This window comes from Rattus rattus, chromosome 14 (genome assembly GCF_011064425.1).
Source record: "Rattus rattus isolate New Zealand chromosome 14, Rrattus_CSIRO_v1, whole genome shotgun sequence".
Taxonomy (NCBI): Eukaryota; Metazoa; Chordata; class Mammalia; order Rodentia; family Muridae; genus Rattus; species Rattus rattus.
The window spans coordinates 26,655,000-26,676,978 of NC_046167.1; the positions used below are offsets into that span (position 1 = coordinate 26,655,000).

At 41.7% G+C, this 21,979-nt stretch overlaps 1 protein-coding gene and 1 pseudogene across 1 annotated transcript in view; one reads left to right on the forward strand and one right to left on the reverse strand.

The window, feature by feature from the left end:
* Ccny (cyclin Y) overlaps positions 1 to 21,979 on the forward strand; it is a 103,937-nt gene that overhangs the window by 55,711 nt on the left and 26,247 nt on the right. Inside the window, exons 2-3 of the mRNA XM_032885290.1 lie at positions 8,702 to 8,776; positions 17,560 to 17,594. Coding sequence (XP_032741181.1) covers positions 8,702 to 8,776; positions 17,560 to 17,594 — 110 coding nt within the window. The remainder of the gene's footprint in view (positions 1 to 8,701; positions 8,777 to 17,559; positions 17,595 to 21,979) is intronic.
* Positions 1,854 to 5,127, reverse strand: LOC116883893 (annotated as a pseudogene).

Below are 21,979 nucleotides of genomic sequence, written 5' to 3' on the forward strand. Positions count from 1 at the left end.
ACTTTGTCTCCATAGCTCCTCCTATGAATATTTTTGTTTCCCCTTCTAAGAAGGACTGAAGCTTTGGTCTTTCTTCTTCTTGAGCTTCATGTTGTGTGTGGATTGTATCTTGGGTAATGTGAGCTTTTGTGCTAACATCCACCTATCAGTGAGTGCATACCGTGTGTGTTGTTTTGTGATTGGTTACCTCACTCGCTGATACACATTTCTTTGGTCTTCAGCAAAGCAGTTCTGAATGCAAACCTTGCCCATCTGGCAGCCTTGTGCCTTTCCCTACTGCATAACAGTTTTGGTTGAATTCTGAATGACTGTGCCTTTGTAGTCACAGTTTATTTCATCATTTGCTATGCTCCTCATTTCCTTCCGTTTGAGGTGACCACGTACTGGTACAGTGTCTGGAACCGGAACGTATGTGGAGTGAGATTACAGTTACAGAATGAAATAGGAACTTAAAATTTTAGAAAGAGAAGTAAAATATTTTTCTGGTCTGAAAGTGAAACTCTGGTGGATGATTACCTCACTTTCTCACATTTGATTGTCAGAAACCCTAGAAGGGATATATGTGACATGGACTGGTTGAAAATAATCTTCAGTTTCTTGTGTTTAAAGTAGCTATCTGCCTTGTCACCTGTTAGTGCTTGGCAGCAGAGAGAAGAACCATTTTCCCAGAGAGAAGAGGCCTCCAGAGCAGCCACTGTTGCCTGTGATTCAGAGAGAAAGCATTTCATTTTTTACTGAAAAGTCTGCGGGAAGTGCGTCAGTGTCCTGCCTAAGAGTGCCTTCCTGTTAGCTGTCCTGCCAAGGTTTCTTGCACTCGAGTCCATTGTTGGTCCTGAGTTGTATGTTTTTCCTGGTGTTTGATGTGATAGCCGTTGATAATCTTTCCTCTTACACTCCAGAGCTAAGTTCCTGTTCTATGGCTGTGACTTTGGTTCTCAGCCCCCGCCCATTTCCATGTGCTTTGATTCTAGATACCTTAACATCTCCGGTGGTGATGGCTCCTTTCTGTCCAGTGTAAATCTGTCCCTTGACTTTGGTACTCCTCATCTGTCCACATGCCTTCTTGGCTAGACATCTTCCCGTGCCCTGTAGTACTGGACGCTGGAGCACAACCCAGGGAGGGCTTGCTTTCAGGGCTTCCTAATGCGCCAGGAAATTGCTTACAGCTGAGTCGCAAGACATCTTACTTCATCATTATGGATACCTGACACCCCCCCCCCGCCGTGTTTTTGGGTGTGGGTGTGTGCGCACGTGTGCACATACATGATTGTGCCACAATACCCATGTAAAGAACTGGAAAACTTCAGGAATCAGTTCTCTCCTTCTACCATGTAGATTCCAGGGATCAAATCAGGCTGGTACGTTTGGGGCACTTCATCCACTGAGACATTTCACTGGTCCCAGCTTTAAACTCCCTCATAAGAGGCTCAGTTACATGAGTCCCCCATGCTATTCTGTTAGGGTTTCTTTGGCTGTGCTGTAAATCCATGAACAAAAGCAACTTGGCTTAGATTCCTACACCACTATTCATATCAAAGGAAATCAAGACAGGAACTCAAAACAGGGCAGGAATCTGAAGGCAGGAGCTGATACAGGGGCCTGAAGGGTGCTACTGCCTTTGGCATGCTAAGCCTGCTTTTTATAGAACCCAGCCCACCAGCCCAGGGATGGCATCACACAGAATGGGCGATGTCTTTCCTCATCACTACGTAAGTGAACAGCCGATAGGCTTCGTGCACCAAGGTCTTCTGAAGGCATTTTTTTTTTCAATATATAAGCCTTTTATTGTCCCCAAAGAGCCCAAATTATACTTGTGATCAGGATCTTGTTTCTGAAGCTAGGAAACTGAGGTCTCATTCGTCAGGTTGCTGCACAGCTCCCTTCTCAGAAACATAGATGCCGTCCAAAAACTTTCTGATATCCTTGATTTTAGCTGTTGTGGCTTGCTGAATCAGAGCTGCTGAATTTGAAACAAGTTCAATATCATTTCCTTCAAGGATTATCTCATCCATCTGGGCTTGAGAGACAGAACAAGCAACACCTGTCCTCATCCGAACCCTCCGGATGTGTTTTTCACCCAAGAAATTTCGGATTTCAACCAAAGACCCATTCTCCTGAATAACAACGTTGATAGGGAAGTGAGCATCCACAGACCTCATCTTGTAACGGAAGCCCAGTGTCACACCCTTCATCGTGGTCTGAACAGGACTGCAGACAGTTCTGACAGTGGCCAGTTCTTCCTGTTACCCCACCACTTGTCAACATGGAGCCTTTTCTTTTTCTTTCCAAGAAGACTCAGCTGTACATTGATGTGATTGAAGCCCCTCTGCAGAGTTCCCCTGGGGCCCTTCACAATGGCTATGAGCCCTTCAGAGTGATGTCGACATTTTCTGGATGAAATGCTGAGAATGGTCTTCAGAGTTTATGAAGGCATTTTTAAATTCAGGTTCTCTCTCATGACTTTAGCTTTTGTCAGGTTAACATAAAACTATCCAGAACACATGCTAAAATCATGAATTAAAAATTGTGTCAGGCTTCTCCTAAAACAAAATTCTAAGAAAATCCTAAATGTAGAAATGGGAATTCGATTTTTTTCTGAAATTTTTAATGCCTGTTAATTTAACTATTTAATTTTTTTAGTTTCTTTTTTCCTTCTTGTTATTTTGAGAACAATGAACAAGAGCTGTTCCATATGTGTTCTTTGTTTAATGGAAATTTGCAGGTAATACCATCCTCTTCCCCTAGAAGGAACAGTAGCATTAGTTTTTTTCCAAGGGGTAGTTTTTGTAGTTTTGTCCCTGACCACTGTGGAGTTAGTCGTCTTTGGGTCAGGGAGGGATGTTGGTTGACTCAATCCTATCCTTTACCACTGCAAGGTTCTTTAAGACAACTGGAGTAACAGGCATCACTAGAAGATTGAAAGATGATCAGACGTGGGGCATGTTTTAAAAGCTTACTGCCAAGCTCTGTTGAAATTGGATTTTTACAAGAAAGTGTACAGATGGGTCTGTGAGAATATTCAGAAGCTGAGAAGGTCGGCTGGTTGCTAACTAATTCTGCACCTTTTAAGAGTCATCCTTCAGTATCTTAGACATTCTTTGGGGGACACTTATGCAATGGTGTGTTCACTACCTTCTTTCTGATGTATATTTATGAAAAAATGGGTTAAGGCTTTCAAGTAGAAACACATGATGAGTTTTGCAGACATCTCTGCTGCCCATGTGTGGTGTGTCCAAGCATATTGTTCCTGTTGTAGTTAGTTGTCTGAATATGTAAGGACATAAGGAAACCACTCTGTAGACTCCCCTCCTCCTGCTACTCCTCACTCCACAGCATACCCACAGTCCATAGTCCTCACTTTATTCCACGACCTCTTCCCAGTTCAGAGCATTTGCCTAGTAGGTGTCCGGACTCTAAGGAATTTAGTATGTAGATTCCATCATGCTCTAGAAAACTATGTATTTATCTCAGCTGCAACCCTAGTGACTGAATAGGATCACAATGTAATAAAATGTTTTTTTTTTCTCTGAATAGTTTTTATTGTGGGACTGGTTTGAATGTTTCTGATGGGTTGCTGTTTGAACTGGTTTGCTGTCAGTGGACAGGGCCTGTTCTGTTTGCTTCATTTGTTAACTTGGTTTCACTGAGGTTTCTCCACCTTGTTGTCTTCTTACCCCTAGAATCTCATGGAAACCAGGAGACTGGGTAGCAGAGCTATCTTGAGACCAGAGTCAAAATGAGCCTCACTGTGACAGAGGCAGCAGCGCTTGGAAATGCTAGGCACTGGATTTGTTGACATGGGTTGCAGTTAGTCTCTGACTGCTTCTCCAGGTAGAGACTACAGGAGTCTTTTCAGAATAGAAGGGTGATGGACTGAGGGAATGCTGTCCACTCCAGACGTTTCATCAGCTTTGTGCACCTCCTCTCTCCCCCCACCTAGCTCATGGGAGTCACATCTAAGGCACAACATAATTTATGGGCTCGTTTTACCAGGTGGGAAGGACTAGGCAGGTCTTTCCACCTCAACTTCAGTTAACGTTATCAAAATAATCTGTGACAGACCCTACCTTCCAGGTGATGGTTGATTTTCTTAACTAACCATTAAGCAGGCCCCTTACGTAGAGTAACTTCTGGTCTTCTCAGCCATGTATGATCAGCCCACCTTACCAAGAAGGAAAACGAAGGAGACTCAGAGTTGGTAGAAGTTATGTCACATCTAGGTATTTTATAATGTAAAATGTTATTTCTACTCCATTTTTGGCTAAGGGGAAATCACCAACTTGCCAGAAAAATCTCCTTTCATGTGAAGTCACTCTCATTGGGGTTTCAGTTTGTTTTCTCCATGATACTTCACTGTGGTGTAGCACAGACAGTGGTTGATGACCCTGGAGTTAGTAAATAAGTAAATGAAAACGGTGCACAGTGGTCTACCCCCGTATTCACTGTATTAGTTTTCTTGTACTGTGGAAAACTGAACCAAGAATCAAGACATTAATTTCGGCTTACAGCTGTGGTCCCTTCTGGTGATGGCCATATGGTAGAGACCAGGAGTGTACTCACAGCTGTGGTCCCTTCTGGTGATGGCCATATGGTAGAGACCAGGAGTGTATTCACAGCTGTGGTCCCTTCTGGTGATGGCATATGGTAGAGACCAGGAGTGTACTCACAGCTGTGGTCCCTTCTGGTGATGGCCATATGGTAGAGACCAGGAGTGTATTCACAGCTGTGGTCCCTTCTGGTGATGGCCATATGGTAGAGACCAGGAGTGTACTCACAGCTGTGGTCCCTTCTGGTGATGGCCATATGGTAGAGACCAGGAGTGTATTCACAGCTGTGGTCCCTTCTGGTGATGGCCATATGGTAGAGACCAGGAGTGTATTCACAGCTGTGGTCCCTTCTGGTGATGGCCATATGGTAGAGACCAGGAGTGTACTCACAGCTGTGGTCCCTTCTGGTGATGGCCATATGGTATAGACCAGGAGTGTACTCACAGCTGTGGTCCCTTTTGGTCATGGCCATATGGTAGAGACCAGGAATGTACTCACAGCTGTGGTCCCTTTTGGTGATGGCCATATGGTAGAGACCAGGGTTGTACTCACAGCTGTGGTTCCTTTTGGTGATGGCCATATGGTAGAGACCAGGAGTGTATTCACAGCTGTGGTCCCTTTCTGGTGATGGCCATATGGTAGAGACCAGGAGTGTATTCACAGCTGTGGTCCCTTCTGGTGATGGCCATATGGTAGAGACACAGGAGTGTACTCACAGCTGTGGTCCCTTCTGGTGATGGCCATATAGTAGAGACCAGGAGTGTACTCACAGCTGTGGTCCCTTCTGGTGATGGCCATATGGTAGAGACCAGGAGTGTACTCACAGCTGTGGTCCCTTCTGGTGATGGCCATATGGTAGAGACCAGGAGTGTACTCACAGCTGTGGTCCCTTCTGGTGATGGCCATATGGTAGAGACCAGGAGTGTACTCACAGCTGTGGTCCCTTCTGGTGATGGCCATATGGTAGAGACCAGGAGTGTACTCACAGCTGTGGTCCCTTCTGGTGATGGCCATATGGTAGAGACCAGGAGTGTACTCCATCTTTCCTGATCTCGACGTCTGCCTGCAAAGCCACCTAGTTCTGAGGGCTCCCCTGATTGCTCTACAGTGCTAATCTTCTTTAACTGCTGGATTAAATTGAGGTTTCAGCTACCTGAACTTTATAGTGAGTGTTAAATCTCAACACAAGAAGTATTTTTGTTTGGGGTTTATTTTGTTTTCGTTTTGGAGTTTTGCTTGTTTTCGAGGGGGTGGTACAAAAGCCATCTGAGAACAGAGCACCTACCTTTACATTGTAAAGATTCAACTGCTACTTCTTCACACTCAGGTAGCCGTAGTAACCTCTTGTTTGTACTCAGTGTTGAATTTTGGTATGCTGCCTTTTATATTTAGGAACTACTACTAAGGGTTAGGATTCAAGAAAATAAAGTCATGTACCAACATTTAGGGAAATGTTCCCTGTCATGTCTAACTACTGAAGAGTCCTTGCTACCTCACTAGCAGTAGAGTGTGCTCTGTTTAGAAGCAGAGGAAGATTTCCCTCTAGAATTTTCACTTTAAAATGTAAAGTTTGGGGAGATATGTGAATTTACTTTAGGCACAGGCTCTAGGCCTTCTGGGGAGACAAGGTTTAAGATTATGTTTATAAAGTGTGCTCATTCAGAAAAGCAAGAATTGCTCATATGCTTTATTTAGATGAAACCCAATAATTCTGCGTGCTGTGTGTTTATTATGTCTGTGCATATTTTCTAGTATATCACACTGCTTCCTGGTGGGTGACATAGGTATGTCTGTTTCTGTGTCAGTACAGTACTCTTGCATTTAGTGGTTGGTAGTTACTGTGTTGTCTAGGTGGACTGAAACAATATGTATGTGCTCTTCTTGGGAGTCCTTTCAATCTGTGGTGGCCCCAGTTTTAGTTCTGGTTGCCAGCCTTCCGTGCTCCAGAACAGTGTCTGCGATATAAAAATAAGTTCTCAGTTTGAGAAAACCCAAGAGTCCTATAATTGTGACTACCAGCAGGGAAGTATATCTGTTGCTTTTGTTTTTCTAACAAGCCCTGTCTGCTGTGTTTTAATGGTAAAGGAGAGTTAAAGTGGTCTGATAGACAAGTTTATGATGGATGGTACAGGTTTGAATGTATGAGGTTATGACAGCATCTAGGCAACCTTTGTGCCAGCACCTATCTCAAGCAACAAACGCACCTTCTCTTCTAGTGACTGGGATGCTTTCTGAAGGTTACCTGCTCTGGTTAGCATTCTATGTTTGCTCTTATCTTTGTTATATAGAAGTCCTCATAAATACTAAGTAACATATTTGCAACCTCCCTCCCTCCCCCTCCCTCCCTCCCTCTCTCTTAAAGTAACAAGATCCTAACCTGAATAGGAAGAAACTATCTCACATCAGGACTCTTTATTTAGTTCAGGTTCAAGCAAGTTTGAAAGATTGTGTCTTCCTTTCCCATCTTCTCCCTATAGAGCCTCCTCCTCAAGGCATTTATTTACCTGTGAAACTCCAATGTCTTGCAGCAGAAGTTAAAGTGCCAGAAGGTCTAAATTACTTGAGTCTGTCAGTGATTGTTCTTTTCTTTTGCTTGTTTTCATTTGTGTGTGTGGTATGTGTATATTTGAGCACAGTTTTGTGTGCAGGTATGCAAGTGCATGCATGGGTGTATTTTCTGGGCAGATGCAAATATGTGTGCATGTGTGTGGAGGAGCCTTGTTCTTTGATCTATACTTTGTTCTTGGAGACAGGATCTTTCAGTCAGACGTGTAGCTCACTGGTAAAGCCTGTCCTCCCTAAGACTGAGGTTGCAGGTGAGTCACCGTACCCACTCAGCATTTAGGTAGGCTCTGGTGATTTAAACGTTAGCCTTCTCCATTACCAAGTAAGCACTTCAACCACAATGACGTCTGTCTCCTCGGAGTTTGCTTCTTGAATCAAATATGGCGAACAGTTAAAAACTGTTTGTTTGTAAGAACTTGCCTCCCATTTATGTTTGCCCAGAATATGTCAGCACCCATGTGAGCCAACATTTAGTGTTGTCTTCATTGTTTTTATGACTATCCTGTTTTTTCTCCTTTTACCTTTAGTTCATTGCTTCTTAAAGCTAAAGACAGGCACTGTTTTATTTAGTGTTGATTGAGTTCTTGAAGATTGTTGGAATGGTTTAATCCCAAATACTTTCTTCCTGGTACTCACTGTGAGTGAAGCTGAATGGTCATCCGGGCTCTCCAGCGTGTTTAGATGTTCTCTTCTCCCTGGACTTCATTCTCCTGCCTGGATTACCCATTTCCCAGCTCTGGTGTCAAACGGTTCTTTTGTTATTGTACAACTTAGACTGGGATTCTTTTGATAGAATATGAAGTTAAATAGAGAAGCCCTTGATCCTTGGAGATAAAGCTGGGGCTGCAAACCAAATGCCCATGGGAATGGGAAGACAGGAAGATTAGAACAAGGACTTGTAGCCCCTGCCATATTAGGGGTCTAGTGCTACCAGATGGCTTGATTGTCCAGAGATGTTGAAAATAAGGGTATATGCTTTTCTTTCTCTGGGTGTGCGCATGTGTGCACACACAGTCAAAAGGGTCATGCATGTGACTCTCTTTGCTCTCAAAACCTTCTGATTGCTATGTGTTAGTCTGGTTTTTTTTAAGTTTGGATTGAATAGAATACTTGCCATGGCCCACATTAGATCCCACATTACCTATATACTTCAAACAGTACCTTTTCGTGTGATCATGCCAGTGACCTGAAATGACCTCAGACATCATTTGTACACTTCTGAGGAGCACATGCTCTAACATAGGTATAGAACTTGTACAGAATTGTGTGTAATAGTCTGCCCTAACTTTTCAGGGCCTCTCAGTGCAGGGGAGAATTTTCAAAAGACAGTGGAGTTTCAGACCACTAGCTCCCCTATGGGAGCATATCAGATATGGGTGGGTTTTTGGTTTCTTTGTTTGTTTGTTTGTTTTCCAGAGTTTTTCAATAGTAGTGTTCTTAATGGAACCAAAAGAATCTACTAACACAAAATACGGCTTCCACAGTCATAGACTATACCAACAGTTTAAGATGGAAAAGTTGAAAATTAATCATGACTCTACCTAATTATCAACTTGTTATTTACTTAATCTCTCTTTCTTTCTTTAAAGATTTAAACATGGAATTCAATCCTTCAGACCATCCTCGGGCCAGCACAATATTCCTCAGCAAATCTCAGACAGACGGTAGGTTATTAATTTATTTGCCTTTAAAAATATAGTTAACCTAAATGTGGACACTGCCAGGATTTGATTTTTCATTTATGGTAGAGTTCTCTTTAGTAACCATGAATTACTATGTGTAATGGTACTCTTGGTTATTCTGTGGTAATGAGTTACATTTTTACAATGTCTCATTTGAAGCAACTATCATCATTTTGCCATTAGCAAAATGGTAGCATTCTATAGTGAAAGTTAATTGGGTCAGAAATTTCCCTTTAGGTCCTAAAGTTTAGGGCATGACACTTATGAAGTTCTGAAAGATCAGATGTGTTCATTTGTCAGACATTAAGTAAAACAAAAATCTAAACCTTACATGAAAGCCAATTAACCCTCTTCCTATCACTCATCAGCTCAGTTGAACCTGCACAAGAGATACAAATCCTTTCTTTTCATTTCTTTCCTCCTCTTCCCCCCCCCGCCCCTTTTTTCTTTCACCAAACATTAGGTAACTAGGTCATTCTGAAGATGTTAGAATCCTCGCAGTCTGTCCTAGGTGTGTGTGTGTTTCTCCTATGGTGCAGGCTTATCTCTTCTTAGCCTCTTATTTACCTCACTGTTCTCTGGCCATTGGTTTCAAAGGAGAGGAAAGATAATACAAACTCAGTTTTTATAAATCTTCTAGGACACCAGTGGAGAAGTAGGGCATAATGGCAAGGTGACCAAGGTATGTCTGGTTCTACCCTTGACTCTGGACAGATTAATGGTTCTAATTCAGCTCAGGTCCTACAGAGACCACAAAGAAGACAAACATAGCTAAAACAGTGGTTTATGTATGAGGACTAGAGCTCTTCAGTAGGGTGGGTGTCAGTTTTGGTAGGATACTGTGTTGACACAACATGGATGATTATCAAGCAAACTTTTGAAAGATTTCTCCAAGAGTAAGAAAAGAAAAACCAGCAAACATCAAATACTGGAGAAGGATACTTCCAGTCTGTTAGGTTAAAAAAGTCAACCCAAAACTTTTCTCTTTAACAAATGAAAAGCTGCCGAGAGGTATAGCATATTGCAGGCAAAAGAAGGTGGGATATGTATGGGACTGTGGTGAAAATGAGGATCAAAACTGATTTTCCTCAAAAACTTGAAAATGGTGAGGTGAGAAACTAGTGTCAGGCTGTCTGGCGGACAGGACTCTTCTGTCGAGCTGAGATATCTTCCCTATTATCTCCTGTGATTGTCAGAGCCTCTGGGTGAGTAACACACTGTGATTGTCCTGGGAAAAGGAAGTGACCTAACTAGGGGAAGGATTATTCCAGAAATAGACTGTGGCCATTTTGCTAGACTCTGTCTTTCTTCCTTTTTACTAGAACTTCAAATCTGTGTATTGCTTTAGTTTCTCCTAACTACTAGGGCTTTCTACCTTTCATGCAGACATAACTGAGTTCTGTATTACAAACAAGAAGAAAAGAAACCTTCTCTGCTCTTTCCATTCAGATTGCTTTCCTGGCCTGGGATTCAAGGGGACATTTCAGTCCTGTGGCCCTTATTGCTGTATCTTCAGGCAGAGCCATTTGCTAAAAACAGTTCTCCTTAGTGAACAGTCAGTGATTTTTTAAGATGTGCTTTTATACATCTTGGCAACTCTAACAACTTATTTTTGAGTGAAGTGGTTGAGAGAATTGGTTATTTACTTTATGAAACAACTTTGAACAACTTGATACAGAAAATTTAAAGCTACCATTGCTCTATTCATATACATGGCCAGTTGGAACAGTTGCTGCCGGGTTGCAGTGTCTGTGTTTTCTTGTTCGCTCCTTAATTCCACATCATCTCTCCTCATCCCGTAGAGTCTGCCTTTCCGACGGGATTTCTTGGTGACTCAGATGGGAGCCTTTGGGGGTTGCACTAACATATTTACATTATGGTTTATTATAGTAGCAAAATTACAGCTATGAAATAGTAGTGAAATAATTTTCTGTTTGGGGTCCCTACAACATGAAGAGCCTGCAGCATTAGGAAGGTTGTGAAGCCCTGCTTTAGAGCCTGTGCACAGAGCTGGCAGAGTGTGCATCCTGTACTCAGAGGAGCTGCTTCTCCTCAGCCTTCTGCTATGCACCAATCTCTGGCCATTTTAGCTCTGTAAGCACCTGAGCTCGAGACCTTACTCTCTTTGTAGCCTTGAATTATCGTATGACAAAATACACTTTTTTTTTTTCTAATTTATTTACTCCTCAGCAGTTTTTTATGTGCTGTGTGCTGGCGAACTTTGGAACTGTAGATTGCTTGATGCCATCTCACTTATCAGTCTGTTTTCTTTGGCCTATGAACAATGACATTTCTCTCTTCTGGCTCTTTTTAATTATGCAGTACATCATAATTAACCGTATTCACCCATCTGTGTAACCAAACAAGAGACTGGGATTCCTAGCCAACTATGCCTTTTTACCTGTAATCAGCCTCTATGTCCCATGTCCCGTGTTCCGTGTCCCGTGTTCCGAGGCCTGTAACTATTGCTTTATGCTATTCTTCTGTGAACTGCCCTTTGAAGTCCCGTATGTCAAGACACAGTTTGCTTTTCTATGATGACTTACTTTATTTCACATTGAATCTCATCATTCAGAGGGAACTTTTTGATTTGGATTTTTGAAACAATGTCTTGTTTTGTGTCCCATATTGGCTTGGATGGAAGGCAGCATTCCTCCTGCCTCAGTCTCAGTACTGAGATTACAGGTATGTGCCAGCAACCCCAAAACTGTCTAAACTGTTATAAGTAAAGACGATTTATCTATATTACTTTTTGCTTAAGAAGAGAGATTGTTTTCTTCAGTTTGTTCTAAGTATGTTGCTACCAGGTGTAGGAAGTTGATAAAACGTGGGGAAGGAAAGGATAAAGGAGTCTTACTACTTCATTCTCAGCAGCTGAACCATTATGAGATGGCTTTATGTAGCAGTTCACTTTCTCCCTCAACGTCTAGCTTTATTATAAAGGGATATAACCATTTCATAAGCAGTGGTTCTCAACCTGTGGGGTGTCAACCAACCTTTTCACGGGTTAGGTGTCTTGCAAATTAGATTTTTACATTACACTTCCTAACAGTAGCAAAATTACAGTTACGACGTAGCATTGAAAATAATTTTATGATTAGGGGTCACTACAAACTACTAAAGGATCAGAGCAGAGGCAGGGGAACATAGATATTTCTTACCCAGGTAGTAAATGTGCAGTTGTTCTTCCCACTTTGAATTTAGTATGACTAACCTGTCCTCTTTCTCCACAATTATCCCTTGAGCTGTATGAGGTAAGGGCTGTGTATGTGATGGGGGAGTGGGGAATAAAGTCTCTTGGCCAGGCCAGCTCTGTGGCCTTGATACTTTTTTCAGGTGCAGTGGTTGCTCTTCTAATGACCATTGCCTTTCTTTGAGAATCGGGCTTTTCAATCTGGACAAAATTGTTTGCATAGTACAAACTCTGATGCAGTCAGTTAGAGCCAAAGGTTTTCTTACTTGCTTTTACCATAGCCTAATAGTGTCCCCAGATACAATGGTTAGGGGACTTCATCAGGTAATACAGACACAGAACAGAAATGAATGGTAGTGGTTTGCCCAACAGGGTAGGGTTCTCTCCCCTTGTCTTCATAATCTCATTCCACTGTTGGTAAACAGCCTTGTGCTGTGGTCTGTTGGTCACAAGTAATATCTAGTTATCTTTCATCTCTGAACATCTTCTCCTCCCCTTCTATCAATACCAAACAACTCTCTCTGTGTTTCATAGCTTAGTAGCCTATCTTCAATTAAATATGCATTTGATTACCTGAGCCATGACATCAAGTAGGTTGCAGAAATAAAAATATAATGTCACAGACATCTTGTAATAACAGCTAAAAGCCACGTGTAGTGATGCAGGCCTTTATTCTTAGCACTTGGGAGACAAACAGATAAACACAACCAAACAGAACAGCTACATATCTTGGGAGGATATCCCGAAGTCCACAGTGACTAGAAGCTCAGAACCATAACCAGCTATTTATCTGTTCTTTGTAGGTATGTCTTTTTAAACAAGTTTTTGTTTTTGCATGTACACATCTAAAAGTGTGTGGGTGTGTCTTATGTGTACACATGGAAGATAACCTGAGGGGACGGGGGCCAGAGACATTAGATCCTCCTGGAGCTGGAGTTGTAGGAAGTTGTGTGCTGCCCCATGTAAGTGCTGAAAACCTGACAGAGGTCCCCTGAAAGAACAATAATCAACTAATGGACTATTTTTCCAGTCCCTGAATATGTTTTTCATCTTTCAAGTAAAGTTGGTAAGTGGTTCTGAGACAAGCAAGATGGGAAGAATGCCCAGTCTACCAGAGCTCTAAGCACCACAGTCGAAACAACTGAAGCCCAGCAGCTTTTTTACACTGAGTTTCTTCCTTTGGCTAGGGCTCCGCCATCCTCTCTACAGGTCTTGGTTTCAGAGTCATGCTACCCATAGCACCTTACGCCAGAGCACAGGGTCTGAGAGGAAAGAAGATGCACTTCAGCTGAGAGTGGAAGTTAGCTCTTTTTTCAACTGCTACTGCCTATCTTTCTACTTCTAGTTTTCCTTACTACAGATAAATTAGTCTTGGACACATTTAAGAGTTACTTCTGAACATCTTGGAAAAACCAGGAATAGGTCAGGTCTGTAAGATGGTAGCAGTGCTCTGAAGTAATGTACCCAACGGATACCTTGAGTCATCGTAATAACTCCTCACCTCCATCCTGTGCAAGAGGCTGTGCTAGTGACTTTGTTAGCTCAGTTGTTTCAGTGGATTCATGAAATCATGGGCACCCTAGTGCAGGACAAGTATACATGTGAACTTATGAAAGCAGTACAGAGATTGGGCATGGTGATACATGCCTGTTATTCCTGATCTCACGGGGCTGTGGCAGGGGGACTATGAGTTGGGGTTAGCCTGGTATAAAAAATAAGACCCTTTTTGAAAAAATGAAATGGTGGAAAATTTTTCCTAAAAATGGAATCAAGTAGGAAAAATATAATACATATGACAAAGTGCATTTATGTTTCAAAAAATGAAAATATAGTCAGCAAAAATGCTGATACCAGTACAAAAATTGACTTGTTTCTATTGGTGTTTATGAAGAAAAACACCCATTTCAAAAGTACACATTTCTGTACATGCACGCAGGACTTAAAAATATACATCAAACATATACTGTGTTGGGATTGCTACTGTTTGTTTTCTCTGTGCTATTTCCCAGGCCTTAAGTTTTACTTACACCATTCCTTCTGCCTCATAGTGCAGTACGTTTTCCAATTTGACATAAATATGTCTTTTATAATGAGAAGTCGTTTCTGGTTATAGTTAGTTGACTTTTCTGTGTTTTTTAAAGAAATCCCCTGGTATTCTCTGTGGAAACAAGTTGATTGATGGATTTTTGCTGTGTCCTGCTGCCCTTATATTTTCTGTCTTGCAGTGTCTTCCTCTGAGTGTAGACGTCTGAAATTGTCCTGTCTGTCCCTGTTGCCTCTTTGCTCATTTGTATTTCCTCTTGAATGTACAGAGTATCCCAATCCTCAGACTCTGGATCTAGAAATAAATGAAGATCTGCTTACACTTCAAGCTCCCTTCCTGCATCCCTGTGGAAATGACCTCACCAGGATGCCTTGCCTAGAGCTAGGAAGTGTGAGCTAACATCCTCTTACAGCACACTTTGTGTTCTGGCCATTGTGTTCTTGACCTCTGGTCAAGTTATGAGCTCAACAAAGTGGAAGTTCAGTGTGCACTCCAAACTAGGGCTCAGCAGTTGTTTCGATATATGTGTATGTGAGTACGTGCGTGCGTGTGTGTGTGTGTGTGCGCGCGCGCGCGCACGCGCATGTGTTTGCTGCCCTATGTATGTAGAGCCGGCTGGTTTTGTGCTCACAAAGTGAGTTGGTTTGAACTCACAAAGTTTAGTAGTGTTTAGTGGAACCTCACTGGCAAACAACTCGGAAAGAGGTAACCCATTCCGATGTTGGGGGTTTATTTGCTAGCATGAGGCACCTGGTTGTCTGTATTGTCGAGCTGTCATTTCCCTCATCCCTCCTTATTGAATGACTCCATTTAAACTTTGTATTATGTATATTTATTTTAGAAAGCGTCTACAGTGGTATTAGTTCCCCTCCGTTCTATCCCCTCTCCTACCTGCTTTCCACTCTACCCCATTTACTCCTCTGGCTCCGTTACTTTCAATTCCTCTTCATACTGCCTGTGTTCTGTCTCCCCTCTCTTAAAGTGTCCTCTACCCCCATGACCTTTATTAATTTCCAGGCCTCTGTGGGCACTCCAATATTTTAAACATGCATATGTAAAAATTTCAAAACTAGAATCCACATATTAGAAAGAATAAGCAGTGTTTGACTTCCTGGATTACCTCTGTCAGAATGATTCCAGATCTGCTTACCTGGAAATTTTGTAATTTCTATTTTCTTATTAGCTGAATGATTTTCCATTATAAAAATATAACACTTCATTTGGGTGATAGACATCTGGACTGTTTCCATATTCTGGCTATTGTGACTAGAACTTGAGTGAATATGGATGATTGGGTCTCTAGATAGTAGGATACAGTCCTTTGCAGAGAGACCAAGTGTATGGCTAGCTCATGTGTGGATCGTCGGTAGCTTTTCGAGGAGCTTCCATTCTGATCTCCACAGTGGCTGCAGTAATTTGTGTTCCCACCAGGAGTGCATGTGCCTTTTCCCATACCCAGACCAACACTTGTGTCATTCGTTCTTTCAGTCTTAGCCGTTCAGATCAGGGTAAGGTGTGACTTCAAATACATTTTAATTTGTATCTCCTTGATGGCTACAGGTACTGAACATTTTACAAAAACATTTCTCAGCCATTAGTATTTTGTCTTTGGAGAATTCTGATTAATTACATGTCCTACTTTTTTAATTGGATTGGTTTCTTGACATTTAGTTTTTTGAGTTCTTTATATACTGTAGACTAACTGTCTGTCAGAGGTGTAGCTGGTATTTTTCCCATTCTGTAGACTGCCTCTTCTCTTCAGTTATAGTTTACTTTGTGGAACAGAGGCTTTTCAGTGTTAGAAGTTCCATTTATCCGTTGCAGGTCTTGAAGCCTATATTACCAGAATACTGTTTAAAATATCTTTTCCTAGTCCTGTAAGTTAAGCTTATTCCCTACGTTCTCCTCTCACAGATTCAGGGTATCATCAGGTCCTTGATTTATTTGAAGTTGAGTTCTATGCAAGATCTGAAATGTTGACTGAGTTTCATTTCACAGATGGCTAAACAGTTTTAACAGCACACTATTTGTTGTCTTTTTCTCCAATGTATAGTTTTGGCCTGTTGATCAAAAATCAGGTGGCTATGTAAGTATGGGCATAAACATACATACATACACACACACACACACACACACACACACACACACACACACACACACACACACACAGACACGGGTCTCAAGTTCTAATGATTGTTTTTATGCCAGTTGCTGGTCTTATTATTATAGCTTTGAAGTATAACTTGAAATCTGGGATGATGCTGTCTAACATTTTCATTGTTCAGGATTCTTTTGGCTACTTTGAATTTCTGTATTCTTTTGTGTTTCCATATTAACTTTAAGGTTACTTTTTAAAATTTCTGTGAAGAATTACATTGGGTGAGTTTGTTTGCTTGTTTGTTTGTTTTGAGGTAAGGTTTCACAATATAGCTCCGACTGACCTATCACTCAAGAGATCTACCTGCTTTTGATGCTGGAGTGCTGTGATTAAAGGCCTGACCCTGAACTGGAATTTTGAAGGACATTGTATTAGATATGTAAATTTGCTTTTAGTAGGATGACTATTTTCATAATATTGAACCCTACCAATCCATGAACATGGGAGGTCTTTCTGTCTTCTGGTATCTTCAGTTTCTTTCTTTCAGTTTTCATTTACAAGTGTTTAAGAACAGGTCCCTTCACTTGCTGGGCCAGGACTTTGACTCCGTTACATTGGAGGCACCGAGAGTGTTTCCCTAGGAATCTAGAGCAGTTCTAAGTGCAGGATTGCTCGAGGGTTTCGTGGGTACAGACTACAGGAGAAACGCTTGCTCAGTGCAAAGCTGAGGCTGTACTTTGTCGAGTTAGTGCCTTCTTCTTGCAGAAGCCTGAAAGGACAACACACCATTTAGTTTCTCTGTGTTCTCTGGCAACCTTCTGGTTTCTGAGGCTGGAGGTTGCCTGTTCTGACAAGAACTGAGGCTAAAGGCATGCAATGCCATTCAGAATAAGCAAGAGCAAGGCTGGACGAATCAATATGGGAGGCTCACGTGCCTCCTTGAAAGTAGATTGGAGCCTCAGATGTGTTTGCTGATGGTAGTAGCTAGAGGAGACACGTGTCTTCCACTGGAGAGCACTTTTGTGCCACATCACTTGGTCTGCTATCGGGGATGTCAATTTTCTTACTAATAATTCATTCATATAATGCTGATCTATAAAAAACCATTTGGGTTCTAGGTAAATAATCATCAATTACCTTAACGTATTGGATACATATAATTTTCATGAGATACACCAATACTTCATTCAGGTAATGACAATCTGTCTTCAGTTGACTTGAGATAGTTATGGTGCTGTTTAAATGGCTATGTACTGACCTCTGTTGATCAACCATTCATGCAGCTTCTTTACACTTCAATTGGTAAATGAGTAACTGGGAACTTGGTTGCTAGGAGAATATGAGCATAGCAAAGAGGCTCATTCCTCTGCCACCTACAGGGGTTGATATGCAAGCCTGTAACATTTTTGTCCCATCTTTTGTTTTCACAGTGAGAGAAAAACGAAAGAGTCTCTTCATTAACCATGTAAGTGAAACTGCCTCCCCATATTTTCATAATAATTTTATAGTAAATGTGGTAGGTGAAGGTGCCCTGTGTGTTTTGTGGAACTTACAAGAAGGTGAGGGGTGAAGAAATGATGGTTTGCTGGGCATGGCTTGGGATTCACTCCCACAGCATGTCACCAGATACTCCAGGACTGCTGTGGAAGGGACACGCCCCAGGAAAAGACCACAGCAAATACTGCATGCGTCCAAAGAAAGCAGAGGCTTTTCATTTTGAACCTTTCATTTCTGCTCCTTCCCAAATTCCTGGGTTTTGTTGTTATTGAGGCTGTTTGGTTTTTTTGTTTGTTGGTTTGTTTTGGTTTTTTTGTTGGTTTGTTTGTTTGTTTTGGTACAGTTCTCTCTTAGTAAATGTAATTGTTTTTCAAGAGCAGCTTTCTGATTCCTCTCTTTCTTCTATTCAATGGCTGTTTGTGGGACCGTTTCTCACATTTTTGTGTGTGTGCTTAAAAGCAGTTCTTATGTATGGGGAGACTAAACTTACCCTTTAATTTTAAAAGCATTTTCAAAATTTTCCTCTAGTGCCTTGTTATTCTCTGCAATATCTCTCCCCATGGAGGCCACACAGGATAGGATCAGGCATATCTATCTTCTCCAGCCTCTCCTCACCCGCCATGGCAAACTGTCAACAGACAAGCTATAACCACCCCTCCCATTCTAATCATTTTTGTTCTTTAAAAAAGAAAACTGCTTCCACAAGGTAAGGAATGATATAGTTAGGTAACTGCCAAAGTAAGCGTGCTATAAACTCTCATACTGAAAACCACAGTGATGAATCTGACCTTACAAAGGCATGGCTTAGCCTGCATTCCTAGCCTGCATTTTAGAACTTGTCCATCCTAATATGTGTAATGATAAAGCTGTGTATTAAAGACTCTTAAGACCATCAGAAGATGAAGGCGGGGTCATAGGAAACTGGTGATCCCTCTGCAACAATGACAGCTACTACTTACAGATCACTTTCTAGAGGTTAGAGGCTCTCTAATTTCTATGGACTAATTTTTTTTGTTTTTTGGCTTGTGTTATGTGAGGGTGCCATGGTGTGTGTGTGTGTGTGTGTGTGTGTGTGTGTCTGCAAGTGTGTGTTTGTCAGTCAGAGGACAATTCTCAGGAGTCACTTTTCTCCAGCTACCCTTTAGGATTAGGGTTATAGGCTGCCTGTCCAGAGGATCTTTACTCCGTGACCTCCCATATCAGCCTCGGTCAGATTTCTAAAGCACTTCCCTGGGCCACCAGATTGTTTTGTTGTTGTTGTTGGTGGTGGTGGTGGTGGTAGTGGTTTGTTTTATTTTTTCTTAACACGTAATAATTTATTTACAGTTGAATTCTTTACAAGATAGTTATAAGACAGACAGTTGTACACATCAGAAATTGTATTGACAGTATGAATTACAGCGCAGATAACAGCATGAAACTGGCTTAAAACAAAGCTGAGGTAGAAAGACAGTTTGTCTTTTAATTCATTAAAGTTAGCTTAAATTTTGTTAAGGAAATAAAGACCTATGTTCTAGGAGAACAGCAGGACCATTCTGATGGAGATTGAATTTCAAAGTTTCGTATCCCCTGTAGGGAAAATAAGACTTATTTCCCACACACTCTTTAATACACTGTAATTTCATTCCTGGAACTTTAACATCAACCTCCTCCTTCTCAACAAACTCCAACATACCCAAACAAAGGAAATCTAGAAGAGGAGAAAATAAAATTAGAGATCCTCCAGGAAAGAAGAACCAAAACAATAGAGTCTACTTAACTCTTGCCAGGTAGCATTTCCCTGGCTCTCTAGGGTGTCATTTGTAAGCATCTATGGGACCCCAGTGTTATACATGTGAAGCAATGATAGAAATGGCTAAGAATTTTGTGTGTTAGAAGGTGTATTCCTGAATCTAGGAAGGGCAGGAGATTGAAGATAAGTTCCCAGTTATTTACCTGTGGTGTGTACTTGGCTGCATTCTCCACAGTAATACTTAGGCTCATTAGAGAAGATCTAAAATTGCCACCAGACCCCTGATTCAATTTAAGGGCATGTGAAAGAGAAGGCGTTTGATTGTCCAGGCTACTGCTGATAACAGTCAATGGGACAGGCGAGATTTCACAGTCCATTTGTTTTCATATGCTCTGCACTGTGACCTTCCCTGCATCCCTGTGCAGTCTTGGCATATGTCTCCTCTGAAATCAGCAGCCATGGACTAGCATGTGGAGATGGGTACTAGGTTGTGCATCCTAACTCATGCTTCCTGAGAGTTTGCCCAGCTGTCATGCAGTGAAGTCAGACGGATGAGTTCTCATATGTTCTGGATACAGATAGCTGTGTACTACGTTTCTTTGTAACAGACGGCCCTGGAACTTGTACTCTCTCACACTATTCACAGACTTGCCTACAAATGAGCATTTGAGTTGTGCTTCCACTAGAAAAAGCCACATAAGACAGAGTCAAAGTGAGACTGGATTAAGTCACAAAACTTGTGAGTTTCACAGCTTCTCACTTAAAAGTTAAAAGTAGAAGGGGAGCTAGAGCAATGGTTCCACAGTTGGGAGCACCTGTTTTCAGAGAATGTGAGTTCAGTTCCCAGCACCCATGTAGGAAGGCTTACAGCCTCCTATAGCTCTAGGGGATCTGACATCCTCTTCTAGCGTCTTCAGGGATATACAGATACATACATACGCACATGTACGTGAAAATAATAAGACAAGTCTTTTCTTAAAAAAAGAGCAACACTGACTGTTGGGCCAGACTTACATTTACCACCTGACTTGGACGGTTTCCACATCAGCTCAGCACTCAATCAACCCCTCATCCGTCTGATAATGAAACATGTAACAGACGTGCAGCTGAAGTCTTCATGCAGGTTCCCCAACAGCTGGAGACAGGGCTGTCCCTGCGTTTGTTCCCAGTCTGCGGACCCTGTTCCCTAACTAGGTCACCTTGTCTGGCTTCTGTGGAAGAGAATGTGCCTAGTCCTAGTCCCTGGGAAGGGGGCGGGGACATGATGACCAGAGGGGAGCTCCCCCTTCTCAGAGAAGAAGGCAAGGGGAGAGGCAAGCTGATATTAGGATGTAAAGTAAAAAAAAATTTACAATAACAAAGAAACAGATAAGTAGTAGATCTAAGACTGTAACTTGTCTGGGTGCTTCCTAGAGGGATCGGCTTGAATTCAGAGGTAACAATTGTAGTTCTGCTTCCACAGGACAGTCTAGTCTGGAGGATTCCATTCTCACTATGGATCCTCAGTTAAAAGTTTCAAGTTGTTCTTACATTTTGGAACAACTGGTTTCCTTTGTATAACTTTTAATATAACTTTATTGTTGTTTGATTTCTCATTGAGATTCTGAAGAACCTGTGTAGTGTAGTCTACAGGCAATCTACAAAGACGACGTCGTTACTCTAGAAACGCAAGTGAGGAGAAATGGTCAGAGTTCCCTCTGCTTCCAGTTAAATAAGAGCAACTCTAGCTGCACCGTTTACTGTCCTCATTGCTGTAATCAAATACTTGACAAAACCACTTCCGAGAAGAAAGGGTAATTTCATTTCACAGCTTGAGGTAGAGCCCATCACGGTGGGAAGTGCATGGGAGCAGGAGCATGAAGCAGCTCCATCTTTGCAGTTAGGAAGCAGAGAGAGGAATCTTGGTACTCAGCTCACTTTTTTATGTAGCCTGGGCTCTATCCCATGATATTGTGCCACCCATGTTTAAAGTGTATCTTCCTACTTCAGTTACCTCAGTCTTAAAAATCTTACAGACATGCCCAGAGGCTTGTTTCCTAGGTGATCTTAGATCCTGTCCAGTTGAAAACTCTCTTTTAACAGCCATAGCCTCTGGGAAAGTGACTTCCTCCAGATGGGAAAGCTCCTCTGGCTGCCAGCAGCACACATAGCAGGTGGGAAGAAGCCCTGCCCTGTCTGTTGAGAGAATTGAGGCAGGCGTGGGCGAGGGAAGGAACCAGAGGGGTTTAAGGGTTAAAGTGTCATTGCGTCTCAAGGTTTCTTGCACAGGAATAAAATGATCTGGGAGTACCAACAGCTGCTAAAACAACTGACTTAGATTAATATTCTAATCACCATGTCGGTGATTCTGTATCCAGGTTCTGTATCCAGGCTTTAGATGTAATTAGAATGGACAGAGAAAAATGTGATAAGTTATGAAAAATTTTTAAAGCTTTGTGTCATGGTATTTATTTAAAATTGACTTCTTTAAATAAATTTGCTCAAGTTTTGCTTTTGTTTTTCTCAAAAATCAGATACTTAAGTATATTTTTAACTAAAGTGTGAAAATCTCTGATTATAAATTACAATGTTGTCGATAATTGTAGTTGAGAATCTTCCCAAAACATAGGGAAAGTTGAATT